Consider the following 22,690-nt stretch of genomic DNA (forward strand, 5'->3'; position numbering starts at 1 on the left):
CAGAGCACAGGCATCTTTGTGCCTGTGTTCAGGGAGAAAATCTTCATCCGTCTCGGGTACATTATGTACTCCATAATGTATGCAGTGGAAAACAGTTGAAGCATTTTACAACAGCTGGCAGGAAAAAGAATCCACATGTTTGAGCATTTTGGGGGATTTAAGTTTTTGGCTAATGTGCTGCACTATGAATGCTTGCACTCACAGGGAGAGCTGCTGGGCACATGCTGAGCGGAGTTTCACTTGGCTACCAAGAAATAAGGAAGAGAGGAAAAACTCCAGCACAGTTTATTTCACTCAATTATTGCAGTCAAATAGTTTTAAGGCTGCATTTTGATGCAAACTCTGAACTGGGATACTGTGGCACCATCTGTGAAGGGAACTGTCCTGCTTGCCCCCTGCTACCCCCTTTAGTGCCTAAAGTCAGCCACTCATGGTGGCCAGGGACTGAATTGGCTTGGGAAAACAGTGTGCCTCGAAAATAATCCCTTTGTTGGTTACTGGGGTACTTTGCAGGCAGATCACTTCACTCATCTGGTCCCCTGGAAGGGTTCAGAAATGTTTGTCCTGGCACACAGGCAGCAGAGGAGGTGGGGGGGACAGGATTGTTGCTCCCCACACACACGGCCAGTTTAACATACTTGGACTACAGCCCGAATAAAAACCCAAACTGCATCCTGGGAACAAATGAGAACTTGGGAATGGGTTTCTGCACTTCTCCCTTCCTGCCTTGCTTGGCTCCTGGCTTTCCAAATCACTGGCGTGTGCCATTGAAGTGGATGCACAGATTTCCCTGCTTTGCTGAGCTCCAGGAACGCCAGGGCACACCAGCCCTAACTGGGTCAGAGACTTTCTTTGTACAAGTGAGCTGAGCTGCTGGGAAACCTCCCCGGAGCCACGAAGCAGCTTCTCACACATGCACTGGGGGGGACAGGGTGAGGAGGGGGAGCGGATGAAGTGGAGCTGAGCTTCCCCCACACTTGATTCCCTGCCAGCATAAGCTTCCTTACAGGGCTTACAGGCACAGCACAAGCCCAAGCAAAGCCCCAGCTGCTCCCACGGCTGCCAGGACTAAGCACCCTGGAATCAGAGAGGAATCACTCCGATCTCCTCTGTGCTCGGGAAGCGGGGGGAGAGTGAACAAGAGACAAGAGAGCCTATTAGCATTTATTATTTGTATTATTATAGCACCTCGGTGCCTAGTTGGGGACCAGAATCTCATCCTATTAGCACTGTGAAAACCCAGAGCCAAACTGCCGTAGTCCCTGCCCCAGAGGGCTTACAATCTCCTTTTCCAAACAGGGGTACAAAGAGATGGAGAGAGTAAAAGGGAGCAGTGACAAAATGTTGATCACTGTGATGGAAAGTGTTGATTTTCTGCTAAGAACCATCAGCTTTTAAATGCTTAGTTGGATTTAGATATTCCTCACACAGTCAATATTTTTGTCTTTCTCATGAAAAAAAAATCAAGAAATCACACAGAACTTCCTGTTATATTCAGTGAAAAACATTTTTCATTGCAAGAAACACACACAGGGTTATTTTTAAAAAATATTGCTTAGTTTGTATCTTCTAAGCAGATATCTGAACATGTTTACAAAGACTACACATGCAGTGTACAAAAAAATGTAAAATTTTTAACCAACTCTTTTGGCTCATTCCTTTATTCAATTTGCACTCTTGCAAAAAAGAGATACCTTTTAATTAAATTTTTGATGAAAAAATAGAAGTGATTTCGTATCAACTGCTTTTCTCGACATACTTGTATTTTCCTTGTGCTCATGATGTAAAACACAGTCTAAATAGAAATTATTGGCTAGATACAGGGATAGAGAATACCTGTGTATTTAGGAAATCTATGTAACTTGATTTTACAGGTTTTTCTGATCAAAAAGTGTGATTACAATGTTGTGCAAGAAGGGCATGTGATTTACAACTTTTTGCAAGCATATCTTAAGTGCATCTTTTTAATAACTTGCCTGTAAGGGGCCAAATCCTGCTGTTCTGCTCAAAGTTTCTCTAAAATCAACAGCTCTTTGACACTGTGCTCTGTTCTGCTGGCCTCCTACTGCTGTGTGTCATAGTTAATACTGTGAATAACTCAGTTGGAGTTCAATATTCCTGATTTTGACTATAAGTACTCTATGGTAGTAAGTGTTTGCAGGTTTGAGCATCTTACAGAGGCCTACAGGACAGTATGATTTATGCCCATGCAGAGGGATGAAAGGAAACAAAACCAGCTGGGCAGCTTGTAAAACAATTAAACATTTTCCATGGTCAGCTCTGCTCTTTGCCATTCGGAGAGCCCCCGACTGGAGTCACCTATGTAACCTAAACCATGACCTGAAAATAGCTTCCAATATTAGCTTTCTTCTCTCTATGCCTTCTCTAAGTTGCTGTAAACATCCAGGATACCCATATACATACACATACACACCTGGGTACATGTGTGCATACATATAAGTGTATATGCACACATATATATACACACACACAGACACACATACATGTACATTTATGGATACAGAGCTATGATGTCGTTAGGAAACAACAATGCCTTTTTTATTGCATTCTTAAGTATCATGGAACAAGGGTTTTATTATAGGCACACATCTCAACTACTCCTCCTTTACTACAGTCCTAAAGCTCATTTACCTGAGATCTGCATCTGTAAAAATAAAGTTCCATTTTTTTAGCTGCATGTTACAAAAGACTAAATATCAGCCCCACAGATATGAAATTACAACTTAATGTTGAGACTAATTTGCTACAAGTAAAATACTCTATCTTATAAAAAAGATACTGCTGAAAGAGATACATATTAAAAAGGAAACACGGTTCTTAGAGGTTTAAAAATCTCCCTATGCCTTCCCACATGGTAATAAATTTATAAAAAATATTTGACACAGAAAATCTCCCCAGAAATCATCCTGCTGCAATCACGTACCCTTCCAAGACACCCATCTTGCAAACGTTACACGGTTCAGGAGGGCAAACTCGGTACAGTGAGTATTTAATTCTCGTCGTCCCGTTGGTAGTGAATAGTTTGTATTTCCTGAGCTATGAACATGGCCATCTCTCTCGTGCCCGCGGCAATCACTCGGCAGGACATAAGATCCAGAGGTCCCCCTGAGGACAAGAGGATTAACGAGAAGTGTCTTAAATATCAGCCATGCTGTAATTAGATAGGGTCAAAAACATTGAAACAACTTCATACGTAGCTCCTTTTGGGGTGGGAATAACAGCCTAATTGAACAATGCCTACGTGGAAATCTCCAGCAAAAAATTATTTTGTAAAATTCTAGGTACAGAGCCAAAGTATGCAAGAGGAGCAGTGAGTGCTTAGATTTGTTCAGTAGCCAACAATAAATGCAATATTCCCTCTTCTAGCAATGGAAGAAAAATTAGTTCATTCAACACACCCTTCTTAATCCACCAAATCTTTCCAGAGTATCCAGGTATTGGTCACCAGTAAACCATTACTCTGAGATGTGTACCATCTAAATTAATTAAGTAATAATCTGGAGACTGTGCTGCCCTTTACTCCTTCTGAGTAATTTCCACTCATATATGTTCAAACTTGCATCCTCCTTTCCTGGGAGGACGTCTATGTTGAAATCTAATTGGAACATCCGAGCATATCTGCCAATCTCCTGGGCTGGTTCCTTACTGTAAATACGAGGCTTTAAGGAAATTACTCAGAGGCATAGAAACTCAGAATTCTGAGTTTGACTCAGAACACCTTCGATGTGATGAAATCCTGTGCTGGAATTACATCAGTGTGTACAGAATAAACAGCCAGGGTCTAGTGGAGAGTACAGACTTTTCTACAGGATATTGCTAGAAATGAGCTAGAGACACAGGGGCAGGACTGGACTGAGGTGACACAGGTTGCCCTGAGGCAGCCACTCACTCAGTCCCCCAAAAGTCAATGGAAAAGGAAGGGCATTTTGCTCACCTGAAGTGTCTATCACAGTGCCACCAGCCTCTCTGATGATGACAGTGGCCGCTGCCAGGTCCCAGCAGTGCAACCCAAACTGGTAATAGGCGTCTGCAGCGCCGGACGCCAAGTGGCACAGGGCCAGTGTGGAGCTCCCAATGACACGGACCCTACACCCCACAGTAACACAAAGGAGAAAATGCTTTTGACTTCAACCTAGGTGTACAACACACTTGTTTCAGTCTTTTTTTTTTAATTACTTTTTTTAATGACTTTGTGGTCACAAATGTGAGACATGTACTGTAAAACATCTTACCCGTGTGCTTGGGCCTTGAGCAATCTCTCAATATTACCAAGGAACAATTTCAAAGTTGCAGGGTCACGTTTTGGACCAATTTCTGTTAAAATTAAGGCCTTCGAGATATCTGTAATGGTAGGGAGATGTTTCCATTAATTCAACAGCTTCCAGGAAGGTTCCATAAATTTGTTTTCAAATTAAACACTAATGAACTTTTCATTTTTATGTCCCTTTTTCTACCCCAAATATTTTCAAAGAATAAGTGACAACTTTGTATAAAAATTCAAGGAAGACTAGGTTTCTTCTACAAAATAGTCTGTTCTAAACACACTTTAAAAAAAAAAAAAGGAACAGGAGGATTAAAACCAAGAATGCATTCTTACATTCCTTTTCATACATAGTTTTATTTCATTGACCAGTCACCTTTTGGCATATTCACTAATATTAGCAGTCAGCTAAAAATAATCCAGTAACCTAGTAAATGTTCATGATGCTAATCTGTTCACATTTGAAGACAGGATGGTTCTTGAATAGGGAATTTTAATGTAATTTGTTAACCAATTATAAACATTTGGGAACCCAGTAAGAAGAAAAAAAAGTTTCTCCCTAAATCACCAGTCACCTAGTAATAGCTCATTCTGACATTTCAAAGACCGAAGACACCTTATGACTGAAAAAACCCTTTCTTATGACAAATTAAAGCAGTATCTTTATTCATAATAATCTGTGACTGTTCTATTTGTCTTGTGCTCAGCAAAGGCAATGCTGTCCTAGAGCAGATGGAGATACCAGCCTTGTGTACAGTCAAAGGAGAGACTCACAGTGACTTGAAAGGTGTTGAAGCAGTCCTCACATGAGATCTGAATACTGCCAGGCTACAACAAGCGTGTGCCAATGTAGGTGGAGGTGGCTGATCAAATGCCAAGTGTCCCTGCTCCTGCTGTGCCAGCTGAACATGGAGGCGTTAAAGGGAGGACAAAACTCAAAGGTTTAGCAGCTGATAACGCACTGACTGGGCTGCACCTCATGGCAGGTGTCACCCCCTACCCTGGGCTAAAAGCCAGGTATTCATTCAGGTAGGCAACCTCTACCTAACTCTTACAGCTACCTGCATAAGCTGAAAGTTCTCAGCACAAGGAGCAAGGAGGTTTTCAAAGGCAAATTAGGCTGGAGTGAGACACCATTTAATTAAACAGCCTACCAAAGAATTTAGTATTGCAGATGAACCTTATGGATTCAAGTAACATGGTAAAATGGTTGGTGAGTAACAGGTACGTAATTAGATTAAAAGTTACAGAGTGTCACAAATATTATCTGTAGAACCATAGATTCAACTGCTGCTTTTTAAATTACTGCATTAAAATAGAAAAAAACCAATCCAGGCATGCTGTAGGGTATTTGTTGTTTAGCCACTACTAAAAACTCTGGATGGGGAAAGCAATCTGCCTTAGGTTATTTTGCATAACAGACCCAGTTTATAATCAGAGAACATTTAATGCTCATCTTATTGCTGACATGCACCAAGCCGTCACACCACACCAGTCATAGTTAGGCTGAGACTGAGGCAGTTATTCTTCTGAGTTATTAAATATATTTCTAATAGAGAATCTCCTCAATTTTCATCAAGGCTACAGCTAGAAATTGGATGAAGAGACTGAGGTAACTAAGAGGGAATTCTGCTTAGAAAAAGGAGCTGGCTGATCTCAAGACATTATGGGATTTCAGGAATTCAAGATATGAAATAAAATTTACTGACTATTCCTCATTCTGATAGAGGCCAAAATAAAAACCAACCCAGGCTTGGTAGAAAAGATTTAACAGTGATATGGATAAATTTATGAAGAAAAGATCAATTCTGTCAACCACAGAAGATTAAAAAAAGAAAATACATTTACAGTATTAGCACATGTAAAGCCTGACATGAATCTAAGCATGAGAAGAAAGGATCACTTGGGACAACAGGGAAGATGGATCCTTCATTTATCATAACTGTGTGGACTCCCATACCAAACCTCTACAAAATTGGGCGTTGACAAAGAACAGTGTTTGCTTGGGCTGTGACTTCAGATGGTTAAATGTGAACAATGAATGTCTAAGTGTAGATCAACATCATACAACAATCCCATTTCCTGAAAACAAACGGCAGGAAGTGACATGACAGCTTAGATTTCAAACACATCATGGCCACTTCAGTTCCAGTGGCAGCTAAAGGGAAACACAGTCTTGCTTCCAGGGTTGGTTTATTTCACTGAAGCCACAGCCTTTACAGAGCAACTGTGATTTAAAGCACTTAAAATATCAGTAGAAGTGAGATTAAAGCAGATCCAGCTTCACTGGTGAAAATTTCCCACCACCAAGTGATGTATCTCAAAACAAAGGAAAATTTCAAAGCATTTGGAAGGGCAGAAGATCTACTTCCCTTGCTATGGTATAGACAACCACATAGACTGGATGTCCAGAGAAAGGAAGACAGAAGTGACATGTGCCAAAATTGTTCATTGTTTAACTGGAAACCAGAACTCTCTGACTGCAAAAGCAAGGGAGGCCATTTCAACAGTGGTTCATCCAGCTCAACTGGAAGCAACCCTTGCTCTTCCTAACAGTCTCTGCCAGTATGGGATTTTTTGGAATATGAGATATTTTAACACTGAGAAAAATGTGATGTATAATCAATGATTAAAATCTTAGTCACTGACTTTACAATCCATCTCTCCAAATAGGTAGACCCCAGCTCACTATTAACTTAGCTGTATAGCCAAACTTTCCAAATTTCAGGGAGATTTTGATGCAGGGTCTTCTTGAGGCACTAAAGAAATCTGTATGTCAAGTTGCTTGAATTTACTGTGTTTTGAGCTCATTAAATCTCTCCTTGGGGTGAAATTTTTACTACCTCCTGTGTACAGTGGTGCACATTTTTGGCATATGTCTGCTTCCACCAACAACTGAGTGCTATGCTCTCCTCTGCATTTTAATTAACTAAAAGAAAACTTCTCTAAATAATACAAAATTATTGTTTTCTATAACCATTAAGTAAACAGACAGATCTATGACTTGGTTTACTGATAAAAGAATTCCAATAAAGCATTGACAAATTGTTGCTGGCTACTTGTACATTGAAACATACCTCACACACCAGAGCAAGCTGTCAAAGAACCCCTAATGAAGCATGCATCCTTTAATTCACTGTTAGCACATATGCCTACAGACATCATACACTCTGTGACATACAAGTTCATTGGAAAATAAGTGAACAGCAGCCACCATAGTACTCTGAATTTGATTCACCATTCCCATTGCATCTTGCTTATAAAAAGTTATGGCAGTGCTCAGCTGGAATGAAACTGGTGAATCTACACGTTCTTCCTTATTTTAAACAATGGTTGCGAAGCAAAATAATTTAGGATTATTTAAATAGTTCATAGTCAGATGTATATTTTAAAAATAAAAGGAGGAAAGTTGTGGTTTTTCAGGAAAAAACAAACACAAAACAACAAAATTATCATGCAGGTGAAATACTTTCCATCAGGATAATGATGTTCATTATCCTAATGATGATTTGCAACAACTCTGAAACAAAATTAACATATTCCTTTTAGAGTTCTAACAAAATCTAGACCAACCTGTCTCTTTTGATACCTGAAGCCTTTTGTCATTACAAAATGCCCCTTGACCTCTTCTACCAGTGTATAATCGTTCTTCAGTGCAGTGGTAAATTACACCAAATTCAAGCTTTAAGATTTTGAAAAGGAAAGAAATGAATGCAACTCAAATTACTCATCATAAATATAAACAACTACTAATGGCAGAAAGATCAGCAATATTTTAATTGGTACACATAATAAAGATTATACTGATGCTAAAAAACTGGAATAATTTTACTATTACTGTGATATTGAGATATAGGTCACATAAAATTCAGGTAATAAAGAGAAGTTAATGCAATGTGTTCCTGATCCTCTAAATTCTGACTCCCAGTTAGTTTCTGTTCACATTAGAATGGATTAAATACTGAGTTGATTTCAAATTCAGTTTAATGTTTTTACTGAAAATACGCAAGGCCTCTGAGGCAAGACTCTGAATGCTTTGCTTTCACTGGTGAGCAGTTACTCCTTGAAGCAACCCCACTGACCTCAGCTGGACCCCAAAGATTTGTGACACCAGGATCAATCAGGCATCCAAACTCAGCAGTCATGGCACACCCTTTATTAACAGTGGACGCTTTGGTAGGTACCTGAACTTTTGTGGTGCATTGAATTTGCCTGCTTTTTCAATCAAAGCAGTACACTCTAGTCACTTGCTCAAATCTTTCTCTGCAAAATCCTTTTGTGAGAATCTCTTGAAGTCACAGGACTCCAGAAGAAGGAGTTTGGACAAAAATACTCTCAATGAAAGCTTAAGAATGTGCAACAGTGGAATTTTTGTGGGAGATTCTGTTTACCAATGAAAAGAGGGTCAGAATTAGACCCTAAGTATTTAAAATTTCTATTATTTTAATAGGCTCCATCAAAAGATTTTAAAGCACTTTACAAACTTCAAGGGTCAGCTCTGAAAACCGGCCCTAGGTCAGTAATAGTAGCGTTATTTAATTTAGGGGTACACAAAAATTAAGTGACTTGCCCGAGGTGTCAGAAGTTGGCCACAAGGTGAAGAAAGCATCTCAGATATTCTAGGCTCCAAGTTTTTTCCTGCTGCAATCAGTGTTCATCAGAGACAATTCAAAGGGAATAGACTGTCCTGGGTCCCTATCCTGAGGTCCCATCTAAACCAAGGGGTTTTTTGAGGAACACACTGTTAATAGACTCTTTCCGTAGAGGCATCTGCAGGAATTTCCTCAGTACTGTTCAAGGCTTATAATCAGGCCAGTTCCCCTGCGTGTACTTTGGTTCCTCTTCAGTTTACTCTTTTTTCTGCTTGTCCTATTTGCTTAACTGAGGGAGACGTAACATAATTCTTTACTTTTGTTTCAGCTTTGTTTAGTTTACATAACCCAAAATATGCAGCATCAAAATCATGATGGTGTTCTAGAAAACATAAATAATAGAGCTGTCTGATAAAAAAATGTCGTGTTCAAAAGGACCTTTGGTAATGAATAAATTTCAGAAAAGCATGGAAGTGTTTCTCTGCAATTTCCATGTTTGAAAAGCCTAACCAGAGAAGTATACAACATTATTCTGTTTAAATCAGTAAGAGGTACTAGCACATCTGAAAACTTGGTTGTTACTGCACAGACTTCTTGCTAGCTTTGCTTAAAGCTGTACATATATTTAAGATTGTGGAATTAGGCTGAAAGAGGCACATTCATTGGAAATTTGAGTAACTAGTTATTCAGTAGATATATATCAAACTGTAAACCAGCAACATCTGGAGAAAAGGCACTAGCACAAATGAGCATAGCTAGGAAACTCAAAATGGCACATTGGAAGGCTAGGTACCTTCCCACCCTCACCATAATCAAGCTCTTAGGTGGTAAATATAGCTATTTTACTATGTTAAGGAAAACATCAATGCAGATTAAATGAACTATGCCCATAATTTTGCACTCCTCAGAAAATCAGTTCTACATTGACTCACAGCAGGGGTTAGCTTTCACAGATACTGCTAGCAGGAAAGAAGCAATAATAATAATACAGAAACACTGGGATGTATGTTTAAATTTTGAAGAGGCAGCGCTAAATTGAACTTACTATGGTTTGTCTAACTAAACCTTGCTCACACCAGTACTCCCTTTTTCTCCAAATAAATCCCATAATACTTGTAATAATTCATAGAATTCTCTTTTAATTGCCAGTTTCCATAAGTAAGTTTTGCAGGACTATGATTTTAGATGAGTAGAATATGATCAGATGCATTTAAAAAGCAGGGGAAAACCTGAGTAGTGACTGATTTTTTAAAAAAAATCATTTCATTTAAAGTTCCCACATGGTTTTGAGACTTCTAGCCAACTCTCAGGTGCCCATCTTAAAGAACATACTTCATACCTCTTTGTTAACAGCAAATCCAATGCTCACTGCCACTGTTGGAAATCTGTGAAAAATAAGAAATGAAGTAGTACTGCTGAAAAATCTCTCAACTTACTTCTTATGCATCTCCCTCAGGCAACAAAACCCCACATGGAGCACTGTGAGTTTACTTGTCAAAATGCACTTGACATTATAGTATCTCTCCTTTGTCAACCTCTTTAACTTTGTCAGTTCCTTTAAAAATTTAACTTAGTATTGGAGAAGGCAAGAAATGAACACATGAAGGCATTACAACTTTTACACTGAACACGTAGTGTACTTTAGGGATGTTTTTGATTTAGTGTAGCTGAATTATCCAGTATAAAATCACTAATGTTATAATAAGTCATTGCTTTCAAGAGCACATTTTGTTCAAGCTATGCACCTGAGATAGCAATTAAGTAGCATGGAGATACCTTGCTGCTGACACCAATATAAAAAGAAACCAGTTCCTCTATGCTCTCCTTTTTCAAAGTGATGATCACGTATTTAATTTGGTCCTTTTGACTACAGCATAATTATTGCAGTTTAAACAATGAAATAAATTAATTTCTTAAAAACATATATTAAAAGGGACTTCGAAAGTCCAGAAAATATTGCTAGAAAGAGGAAATTTTACCTAATTGCATGAAACATCATCACATGATACACCCCACCTCCCCTGGAATTCTGTGTAATTGCACCAAAAGTCAAGGAAATGCCTTTTTTTTTTTTTAATGAGAGTTGCAGTTATTTTAAGCCTCTAACTATAAGACAGAACCTACAGAGGGTTTTTAAGTAGAAATATTATGAATAGTCATTAGTTTACAACTCTAGCATTTGAACGGTGAATTAAAGTCATAATTTTTGCAGCAACAACCCCCAGATTTAATTTTGCGGAGGTACTTTTGAAATTTAAAACCAGTATCTGTGTACAACTCCTTTCTCAGTGCTGCTCCACGCACACGCAGCGGCTGCACTTCCCGGGAAGAACGAAGCGCGTGCGTCTGACGGGGAGCGAAGAGCCCTCGCTCCCAGAGGGAATGTGCAGAACGCAGCCAGGCGCTGGGCCAGGTGTCCTCACAGCGCAGCCTTGTTCCTCCACGCCGCCCAAGCCTCTGCTCGTTAGCCAGCGCTGGGCTGCGAGCGGGCCAAGAGCCACGGGCCGTGGGGCAGCCGCCAGAAACTCCAGCTGGCCCTGGGCTAGCAGCACAAACACAGCCTCCCTCACGCACCACGCCGGCTACCGGGGGTAAAGGGATCACCCCTACGTGCGAGTCGAAGGAACAAACCTACCAGGGAAAAGCACCTTTAGGAGGAAGGGAGGAGCTGTGGGAAGCTGCATTTTTGGGTTCAGATGCGTTTCCCAGGCCGCTGTCCATTTACCTGTGCACAAAGTTGCATGTTCCATCAACAGGGTCAATAATCCAGGTCGGGCTGTCGGTGAGGACACATTTTGAACCTGCAGCAGTGGATTCTTCTGCAATAAACCTGCATTTGGTGCAAGGGTGAAACAAGTATCCCAGATCATCAGCTTAGATATGTGACTTGGAAAGTCAACCCCATCATTCTGGTTTTTAAGAGATAACTTCTCTCTCTCTACATAAAACAATTTTGTATAAATGTTAACACACATACTGCTTTTCAAATTTAGGAATTGGTAACTTTCATTGAGGGAGAGTTCTTGAATCTACAGCATACTATTTTACATGCAAAAGAAGAACTCTATATCCACTCCTCCAATATGCCATTAAGGAAGTCATGAAAATGAATGCAGAAATGGATCTGAACTGGCATCCCTGGAACTCAAGGAGGAGATTGTTTTATGCAGACTATAATTTTATGGGTTAGGCCTGTCTCTTGCAGTAAGTAATATAAACTGCAAACTGTACCTGCTTCTCTTCTGCAGTCAAATCCAGTCAGCAGGAAATAATGCACTCTTAGAAAATCCACAATTTTGCTCCTACTTGTATTTTCTTACAGTAGTCTGACTCAGGAAATTAAAAGGTTTACAAAGGTGGACTTTCTTTTTCCCATGACACAGAAAAAAATCAACAGATTATTTTTTGTTTGTTTGTTGTTTGGATGCACAAGGCACAAAATTAAATCTGAGGTCATCTTCTCTTCTGTTGTTCTGTCCCAGTTTCTTTTAGCATTTTTTTTTCTCCTTTTTCCCTGGGAAACGAACATCCAGTTCTGGCACATTTCCTGTTGACCTTAATTATCCCTGCTCTCCCATAAACTGCTCAAGTCTCTTGCTGTAAGAGATGTGCAGGTGCTACTCTCACAGATTTTCATAAAGTCCTATATGCACAGAAGGAATAGAATCCAACTGCTAGTAGTGAGTGTTGCTGGTGGTTTCACATTTGAACAGCCAGTAGTGGTAGTCAGAGTTCCTGCAAATGCTTGAAGGCAAAAAAAGCTTCTCTCAAAGACACAAAGAGAAAAAAAAAAGGATAAAATAAAGAGACAATGTCTTTTGCAAAAGAGTCGTTCCCTAGGACTAGAGTAGCAGCTATTTTTATTTTGTGTCTTCAACCTGTACAGAACAATTCCAGATAACACTTGAAGCCATGAGCTTAAAATGTTCTGCAGATAGCACAGGAGGAGTCTTCTTGAATTTTCCAAAAGCTACTCTGCCTGGACTTAAGTAGAAACAGACTATTTTGATGGCATTATAGACCCCCAGCTGGTACAGAGAGGGAATCAGGAAGTGTTTGTTACTATTTTCATCTCTGTTAAAGGAAACAGCTGAAGGACAAAGTGCTAGTGCACAACTGAGAAACAAGAAAGACTTGACCAAGTGTTTTAAACTCTCAGTTTAACATAACACTTTGCAGGCTCCTTGCTCTAAATATTCCACCACTTTGTCTTGTTGGTGCTGTATCACTTAACTTTTGCTTTTACAAATCCTGTAATTAGAATCCAAACCCAACCATGCTTTGTCTGTGCTGCTGGATGAAGAAGATGCATAGGTGGAGCATCTCACATCACACCTCAGATTATCCTTATTCCACATAAATTGTACCTCTGCGTCAACCCTCTGCCAGCTTCCCCAGCTGGAGCTTGAACTACAGCTGCTGTCTCGCTTTGCTGTCTTCCACCAAAGAAAGGTGAAATAAGACCCTCCTTAGAGACAGGAGTATTTCTGTGTAAGATGATTTGCCCTCAAGTTTCGCGAGCCAGTTCCTCGCCTTTCCCTCGCAGCGGGGGTGTGACACTGCAGTCCCTGAGCTCAGAACTGCTGACCTGGAGCTGGGGCACAGCCGTGCCGCAGATAAAGTCTTCACACTCAAGAACAATTTTTCCAAAATGGATGTAGGACAAATTAGGTGCACATTTTATGAAATCTGGGCTAAAGGGTAACAACCCCCCCCACCTTGCTGCTGTACAATACTGGGAAATGTGAGAGTCCCACAAGGTCAGCTTCAGATGTCTTGCTCTGTGTCCTGTAAAAACCTGCAAACTAAGCAAAACACTCAGTGTGAAGTACTGGAGTAAATTCTAGGAACAGCTTGAGAAGTGGGAGGGGTAACCACCTTATTAAAATAGTTAATTTAATATGCCAGCCTGCCAGCTCTGCTGACCTCTCTTCAAATCTGGATTACAGTTTACTCCCACTGAAAATGAGTCTAGTAATTTTAGCCAAGCCTTCGACTACATCTGTTCATGCCATGGTGCCTCTCTGAAATTCATTGCAGAAACAGCAGGGAAGCTGTAACATACCATAATCTGCAGCAGAAATGATATCCAGTCAAGTGCAGGAGACTCAAACTGGGGCTGTCCCTCACCTATCCTCTTATGGGGGTCTGAGCACAGAAAGCTGGGAAGCTAGAGTTGGATGTCACCGTCTTAAACTGCTGTGTCCTGATTTTAATGTCTACAGAATTAAGGCCAGAAGTAACACAAAAGATGCCAGCTTGTGTAATAATAGCAGGGGTAAATGTTGGGATAGCCCTTTGCAACCAGTAGCTCCTGGTAGTCTGGCCGTGCCTACCCACAGCTCATGGATCTATCCAAAAAAATATCCTTTTGAAAAGACTCACTGGGGGCACATCAGAGTACTAAAAAGTGAGCACAGATTAAAACTTGAGTGAAGTGTGAATGAAGATGATACACACCACTTAGCCAAGAAGAGAGAAGAAAAAAGAAACATGGGACAGAATTACATTTTGAACAGATTTTCCTAATATTTCTCTTTACTTCTGAGTACATTTCCAGTATCTCAAGACTCATAAGTGCCTTAGTGCAAATGGCAGATTCTAATGAGATCCCTTTTAATTTTCCTAACTCCTCAAGTCCATTTTTGATTCAGAGGATGTAAGAATCAAGATAATTTAGAAGAAAAAGAAATAACAGAAATCTTCAGTGCTGCTTGCAACAGCCAGGTTAGGGGAAAGACTGAATACAATTTAAATTATCTTTTAATATTTGCATTGTACTTTAATTTAACCCTTGATTGCTATTGTAAATTCTCCATTGCAAGTGTTTTAATCAAGTCTAGTTAAATTTAGTTTTAATCTATTGTTTCATCTGAATGCATTAATTATCTGAACAAATTCTAACCAAACCCAGCAACCACCAGCAACAAAATAAAATGTCTTGAAGAAATGGCAGTTCCTTCATTTACTTATATAGTCAGAAGTTAACTGTACAGGGTTGATAAAATCTGGGATTTTCCAGTTCCTAGGTCTACACTGACCTTACAATTTTTCTTCCCATTCTGAGTAACTTGAGTGTGTCTGGTGATTCGCATTTTATGTGAAATGTGTATGTTTTACATTCTCTGCCAGACTGCTCAAGGAAAAAACTAACAAAAGAGTGGAGATGAGAGAAGAGCACAGCCAGCAATAGTAGAAGGAATATTACACAAATAATAGGCCTGTAAAGCCTGGCACTCTCTTGAGAACTGCAGCCAAGAACCACACATCATGCTGTACAGTACTGCTTCAATATGCCATCACACACAGCACGTATTTAGAAAGCCATATTTAGTATAAAATATGCTTTCTGCTCCTTCTTATGGTGGGTTTTTTTGCCCAGCAGCATCACTGATCATCAGATTAGTAGCTGAACCCTTCCAATTTTCCTCTTTGTTGCTTTCTGCACAGTGCTGGAATGCAAGGCTCATCCCCATCAGAGATGCCCACAGTTAGAAGGGAGTCGGACACTATTTAAGGGATACACAGGCTTTGCACCGACTCTGCAGGAAACTGAATTTTATCCATTGAAGTGAAAAGGAGAAATCAATTGCAGTCTTTGCATCAAACCAAACCTGGCAGCTAATACAAACCTTCTCTCTAATCTGTGCATGAGCTGGGTTGTTATTTTCAAGTTGACCACAATAATTCAAGAGGAATGGACAACCTGATCTACTTTTGAAACCTTGGGTTTGCAGCCCATGTAGTAATTTATAGCCTGTTTATGAAGAGGCATCAAATAATGATGATGACAAACAGCCCTGCTTCTCACTGATCTTCTCACTATAGAAGACGAGGTAAATGTGATTAAATACACTTTTACTTGTCCTGATCTGGCCAATGCATATGTGTGATGGCAACAGAAAAGGTCTGCAGGGTGGGACCTTTGCTAGCATATATTTCTGCTATATTTTTATAGATAGCCTTAGCATAATCCTAATACAATAGGCAACAGACCAGTATTCTGAACATCATGGAGATCCACATGAAACCTTCATCCATGATGTCCCTACAGGGGAAACATTGCTATTAAATACATATATCAAGAAACATAGAAAACATAAAGTACTACGTATAAGGAAATGGTACTTCTTAAAAAATAGGAGTCCTATGAAAATGTCCAACAGCAATAGGTTAATATATAACAAAGATACACAGACATAAGAAAGATATACAGACTTTTAAGGTTGCCTTTAAATACCAGTCAGATATGCAGCATGTAAAGGACAAAAAAAGGTTGTTGATAGTTTCTATAGGCACTCACCTGTGGGAGGGAAACTTCTCTTTCAGAACAGAAATAATTAAATTTTCCACAAAATGATCAGTTTCTGTCACAAGATCTGCTGCAGATGTCTTCGTGGACACTTGTTTTTCCTCTGTTAGAGCTTTCCTAATAATCTGAAACAGAAGTTCATAAATCAGATTTGTTGGGCATTCAGCCTGTGCATACTAAAATAGTATCTTCACTGAAAAAAATATAGCTAATCCTGAAAAACAGCTGTAGGCCTAATTCTACCAGAGGCTGTTCTAATTTTTTGACAAAAAAATCCTTCTGAGCTAGTGAGTATTCATTGGGAATACAGCATTTTGAATCACTCTGCAAAAACCTCTCTTTACAGTTCAGAAAAGGACTGATTAAGGGATGCAACTAATGGAATAAAAGGATGATGGCAGTCATCATGATTTAGAAGATTACCAAAAGTACACACAAGATAAGAAAAAGCCTCAAGGCTCAGGCATTTTTCAAGGAAACCCATTTATTTTTTTGTAATTTATAGGGCTACTACCCCACTGCTCTCTTACTTTAAAAGAGAAACAATAAGGCAAATTTAATTGGTTTCCACTTTGCCAACAAAGATACATAGTTGTTTTTTTTGTTTTTTTCGTGGGTTTTTGGAACTTCAGATGTGGACCACCCTCTGGTTCCCAAAGAATTGACATATATTTAACAAAAACAAAAATTGAAGCTTTCTCTAGATATGAAACCAATGATTTAAACCTGGACTCTCTTCTGGAAATGTCTTTATCTGATTCTCCAGGGTTTTACTGTTACAAACTCAAGTACAAATGCACATATGGGAAAACAGTTAATGAATGCTTTTCCCAATTTTTCCCATTTCCTTTCTGTTTTGTTTTTCTTTCCACCTCTTCATTAAAAAGAAAAACAAAGGGGCAAAAGGAGATGCCTTATTTTTTAACCAGTGAAAATGGTAAATTATTTGAAATCAAGAAAACCAAAACAAAGCAAAAATTAAGCACCAGTTAATTTGTTTAGAATTATATCACCAAAACTCAGCAGCAATAAGATCAATATTCCAAGTCCCTTCTAAAATTTATATATTTCAATTGCTTAACTAAATTTCCATTGATCAAAGAAAGTATTTTAAAACCATTGAGAAATATTTGATGACTAAAGAAAACAGTTCCACTGTATTAAGGCATGGGAGAGGGAAGCAGAAATTCCCAAATATCATCTCAGCTCTTGGTTTTCACAGTATAAAATATTATATTTGAAGGGTGTGCTAATTGTTCCAACAAATAATGGATATTGAGGACTATTTCCTTAGTATAGAAGGTATCTGGACTAATGTTTCTCCTTTGTGAGCAGTAAAACATCAGTTGTGCCTATTTAGTAGCTTGTGAGGGCAGGTAGTACTTTTCAGTTTGAGGTCTTGCTAAAGTTCATTACTGTATATCAAAATATTAACCACACTTAATCTCTTTACTCCTCTCAATGCCCTGTGTGGTTGTGTTGAAGGATTTACTGTAGAAGCATAAAAGTTTAACTCCAGCAAGGCCCTTGGGCTCCTCTTCAGCCCAAAGCAAAATCCAAAACACTCCAACCACCCCCAGTTGTGTATTCTAAAAAAACTGCTATGTTGATAGCTTTTATTTTATTTGCTCTTCTTTACTTTCTGCTTGGGACTTCACATAGTGAAATAGATGAGGAATGTCCTCCTTTTGACAGAGATTTTAATTTCTTCGTAGCAATGCCATGTTCTTGACTTCTATTCAGTTTTAATGCATAGTAGATTGAGATTTTTGCAGCCATCTAAATCAGTGCCACTGCTCAGCAGGGCAGTGAGATCATACCTGAGCCTTGCTGGAAAAGGGAAAGTAGAGATGGAACCTCTCTTCTACGGATGTCTCTGCAATCAGCTGATTTCATTGCATGCTCTGGCACTTGATCTCTCCCATTTGAGTACAATCCTTTACACAACCCAGCTTCAAATTTAGTATTTTTCATTTCTGAGCCTTTACCCAGTTGCTCACGACCGTTTTTAACTTTAACCCCTGTCTGTTTCTCTGGTGGCCAGCATGAGGCTCCAGCCACTTTGGAGGTGGCAGTAGCCAGGGGTGTGCCTGCACTCTGAAGTGGTGGCTGATGGCTCTCTCACCCATCTCCCACGCCAAAGAGCCACGACATATTTAGCATTTACCAGCCCTACCATGAACTGCTTCTCTCCACTTCTTGTGCAAGCAATATGTCAAGAGGTGAGGAGGAGAGAAGTCACGGTGCTGGGCTGAGGTCACCAGCCACAAATGGGCACCACATCTGTGGAGGCTCACCCACAGCACGCAGGATGGACAGGTCTGATTCTGCCAATTCTCTGCCTCTTACAAAGGGCTTGACAAAGGGACCCCCATGCATTTGCTCCAACTTGTACAGGTATGCAATCCAAGCCAGAGTATTCCTATACAAGGATCACATTTCCTGCATAATTGACGAAAAAGCTTTTATTCTTTGGAAAATGATCAAACATCTCAGAGCAGTGTAGAATTCAATTTATGTTGAATAATCCCTAAAAGTCACCTGCCTACAGAGGTGTGTTAGAGCCTGGTGCCTCAGAGTATTTCAAGAGCATCACTCAACTCCTCTCCTTGCAGAAGCCTTCCAATATGGTTTGTGAATACCTACTGCAATTGCCTGGTCTTTCCAGGACATGGGGCTCCATAAAAGTCTCACTCTAGGTTACAGACAGCAGGCAAGCAGAAACCAAAGGAACTACAGGATGATGAAATGGAAACAGCTGATTGCACCTTATCCCTATTGTACAATGAAACTGGCAACCAAGATGCTGTAATTTGGCTGTAAATGTATTTTACTAGACTTTACTCCTGTACTAGCACTTGTCCCTAGATTACAGAGATTTTTCAGCAACTTCTAAGCAACTGATTTTTGGGAGCATGTTTATTTAGAGCAGAGCCTTTTAACACTCTTAGTCCATGCTGCCCCTCCTCTCATGCAGATTTTATCCTAATACCCTGCTTGGGAGCATTTGGGGGGTTATGCAAAGTGAGGGACACTTACACCATTACATGAAGAGCACATCACAGAGCAAGACCCAGGCTGTCCCAGCTCCCTCCTTCATTTCCCATGGAGCGGGGGAAATGGAGCCACTGGGGCTCAGTGCAGTCTGTCCTGGACTCTTCCTTTTATAATGCCTTTGTGAAATTTATTCCAACAAAGCAGAATGACAAGAAGACAGAGGGCCAAGATGCCTTTTCCTCCAATACCTCCCAGGAGAGCCACCTATGGTAGTGTGCTAATGTCAGATATTTCATTTCACCATACTGCTTGCACTCACCACACACTTCTAGGAGTTCCAAGATGGATTTTCTTGCTTGCAATACTGTCCTGAAATATTTGCTCACTGATAAAATCAAACATCTAGATAAAAAGCATGAGTATTTGCAAATAATTCAGGAAATTCCAATCTAGCTTGCCAAAACATCTGTCCATGTTCCATAGAAAATAGCCTAACAATTTCCCCTGGGAGCAAACATCAGGGGAAAAAAGTCTTGAATTTTTAGAATACCAGTGGAAATTTTTTAAAAATTAAAAAAAAAATTTTTTTTTTAGTGGCATTCTGCTAGGTCTCTTATGCCTCATAAAATTATTTTCCGGGGGAAAAAAAAGAGAGGAAAAAAAAAAGGAAAAAAGAAAAAAAAAGTTTGTACTTCAAAATACTATCTTCTAGTGTCAGTTTCTTACTCTTGTTTTTACCTGGATGCATGTTTACTCATTTTGGTGAAGCTTTTCCAATTCTGCAATTGGAGAGAACTGTGCAGATATTACTCAGTGCTCTTAACAGCATCAAAAATGCACAGACTGGTCATGCCTGCTTTTCTTGAGCAAAAAGTCATATCAAACCCATGGGTGTACTCTCATGAACAGAGCACGCAGAGTTTACTCACAGAAAAAAACAGAAGAGAAGTTTGAAAAAGCACAGTTATTTGTGGCCTTATAGAGTGAATTTTAAAGCAGGTCAATTACAGAGATTACAAAACCATGACCATTCTCGTTATGAAACAGCCATATATATATATTAAATGACAGCTTGTGATATTTCATAAAAGTAATAAGAACTAAACAACAGGATGGGCAAGAGAAGCAATGATTTGAACCCAGTAACAGAAGTTACTCCAGCAACAGCACTTTTGACACATATTCAAGCATCACTTCTTTATTGGCCTTTTAAGTTTAGATGAAACTATTCCAGAGTATAGATGCCTATCTGTCGGAAAGAAGATATATTTTACCTATAGTCATGAAACACAATGCAATACAAACCAAAGAGTTGTACAAGCCAAAAGGGGAGATCAGAAAACTGTATTACTGGTTAACTTTGCCTAGAAATCCAAAATCTGGAAGTGCACGTCTTTCTTCAGGTTGGTCTCTGTGCCAAGCCTCTTGCAGATGCTTTCTAATGATTCCAACCCTTCCTAACCTGCCATAGTCCTGAGAAATGGAGCACCTGAAAAGAAAGGCTGAAGCAGCAAAGTTTCACGCAGGGATGGAGGCAGGAGTTGGACCTTGGGAGACAGATTTCTGGAGATGGAGGTGAAGGCAGAAAGGTCTGAGGGATGGGGAGAGAAGCAGAAGAAAAAGATGACCTTGACTAGTGGAATTGACTGCTTTTGGTGATCAAAATAACCCCCATTTTTATCAATCAATTTTCAGCAAAAGTTCAGTCCTACCAAACCCATGTTACACTGCATTTTGTGTTCTTAGCTCTAGTTTCTTTTGGCAATAGTTGGCAGATTGACACTTACATAAAAAATGGAGCCTTACCTGCACCTTTTCTTCAAGAAGGATCCCCAATGCCTTTTGTAACAAAAAAGATTCCTTATCATGACAAAATTGGAAAAATTAAAAAAAACCCACACAAACCAGTTTCCAAAGTCCTACTTAAACAACATCCTTGGCTGGTTTAAATTTGGCCTGCCAAAGAAGCAGCTATTTCCTGCCAGTTGCAAGGTAGCAATGGCAGCCTGTGATTTAGGATTCAAGGATTAGTCTTATGGAATGTTTACTTCTTCCAGGAAAAGGTGCTCAGCTGTGATTTTCTGAGCAAGTGAAATGATTGGAGAAGGCTAAAGCTGTCTTCACAAATTGATACTTTGAGAAATAAGGTGTGGAGGCTCGAGCAAGTCATGAGTCTCTCTTGTGAAATGGCTGGTAGAATGACTACGCTGGAGAAACTCCTGTTTTGAGAATCTGTGAGAGCATGACCTGTCATCCTGATTTGGATTATCCATTTAGTCCCTGTATTATTAAAACAAGTCTCCTCTCCTCTGGGATTCCGTTCATCTTTGTGGGTGTATTCTACTAAGGAGAAAATATGTTTAGTAACACACACTAAGGAAAACTTATGGGTCTTGGACTCAAGGCAGAAAAGGGGGCTTCTTAAATCACAGTGTATAGGTACAAAGCACGTTTCAAAATAGAACAGAATGGAAGCAAAAGAGAAAGACATTGCTGAGGTTTGTGCTTTACCCTGTTTCTCAAACAATTTGCTGATCCCACTTCTTGGCTCTGTTAGAGCTGGTGAAAATTTTGCTGCTACATATAGTAATATATGGGGTTGGGATGTCTCCTGAGATGACTAATCCGCTGTGTCAAAACACGGATTGGAAATAAGCTACTACAGACCTTCACCACACAGCTATTTGTCCCTAGCAAGGGAATTTCAGCCACTCTGAAGACTGCCATATCTAACAAGACAAAACCTCCCCGACACAGTTGTTTTTCTCTGCACAAGCTGCTCGAAAACAAATGCTGGCCCCGAAGGATGCAGCCCTCAAGGGATGGGGCCGAGGGATGGGGCCTCCCAGGGAAGGGGCTCCCCCGAGGGATGCAGCCCCCGAGGGAAGTACCCCCAAGGGCTGGGGGCCCACCGCCCCGGGCTGCGGCCCCGAGGGAAGTGGCCCCGCGGGATGGGGCCCCCGAAGGACGGGGCCCCGAGGGATGGGGCCCCGAGGGATGGGTCCCCCCCCAAGGTATGGGGCCCCCCGGGATAAGGCCCCTGCTGCCGCCATCCCTCCCGCGGCCGAGGGCTCCGGCGGCGGCCCGGCTGAGCGGGTGCTGAGCCCCGCCGCCCTCCTCCCCGTCCCCAGCTCAGCGCACCAGCCCAGCGCCCGCACGGCCCTTCCTCAACCCGCGCCGGGAGAAGGCTCCTCCGGCCGCGGGGCAGCCCAGCCCAGCCCAGCCCGGCCCAGCTCGGCCCGGCCCCGGCCGGGGGCGCAGCGGGCAGCGCGGCTCTCACCTGCCCGGCGCGGCGCGCCAGCTGCACCGCCACCTCCGCGCACTCCTTCCAGGGGTCCCCGCCGCCGCCGCCCGCCGTCGCCCGCCCTTCCTCCTCCTCCTCCTCGCACGGCTTCATCGCGGCGGCCGCGCTGCCCGGAGCGGGGCCGCGGGGCGCGGGGGGCCCGGCTCCCCGCCCAGGAGCGCCCGCCGAGGAGGATGCCCTGGGCGCACGCACCGCCCGGCGCT

At 41.0% G+C, this 22,690-nt stretch overlaps 1 protein-coding gene across 1 annotated transcript; it reads right to left on the minus strand.

The window, feature by feature from the left end:
- Positions 1 to 1,150: 1,150 nt before the first annotated feature.
- Positions 1,151 to 22,595, minus strand: IMPA2 (inositol monophosphatase 2). Its single transcript, XM_039548193.1, has 8 exons — positions 22,464 to 22,595; positions 16,178 to 16,311; positions 11,600 to 11,704; positions 10,214 to 10,259; positions 7,856 to 7,964; positions 4,254 to 4,362; positions 3,956 to 4,107; positions 1,151 to 3,126 (listed from the first exon to the last, which is right to left on the minus strand). The coding sequence occupies exons 1-8, from the start codon at positions 22,578 to 22,580 to the stop codon at positions 3,011 to 3,013; spliced, it is 888 nt and encodes a 295-aa protein (XP_039404127.1). The 5' UTR covers positions 22,581 to 22,595; the 3' UTR covers positions 1,151 to 3,010.
- Between the last annotated feature and the right edge of the window lie 95 nt (positions 22,596 to 22,690).

The sequence above is a fragment of the Corvus cornix genome, chromosome 2, assembly GCF_000738735.6.
Source record: "Corvus cornix cornix isolate S_Up_H32 chromosome 2, ASM73873v5, whole genome shotgun sequence".
Taxonomy (NCBI): domain Eukaryota; kingdom Metazoa; phylum Chordata; class Aves; order Passeriformes; family Corvidae; genus Corvus; species Corvus cornix.

Excerpts from the sequence above, each read along its gene's own strand:
- IMPA2 (XM_039548193.1), bottom strand. The coding sequence starts at position 22,580 with ATGAAGCCGTGCGAGGAGGAGGAGGAGGAAGGGCGGGCGACGGCGGGC. Across the intron at positions 16,312-22,463 it reads TGGCGCGCCGCGCCGGGCAG|ATTATTAGGAAAGCTCTAAC; the intron begins GTGAGAGCCGCG and ends CTTCTGTTTCAG. Across the intron at positions 4,363-7,855 it reads TCAGGTATCAAAAGAGACAG|ATATCTCGAAGGCCTTAATT; the intron begins GTTGGTCTAGAT and ends CTACCATTACAG.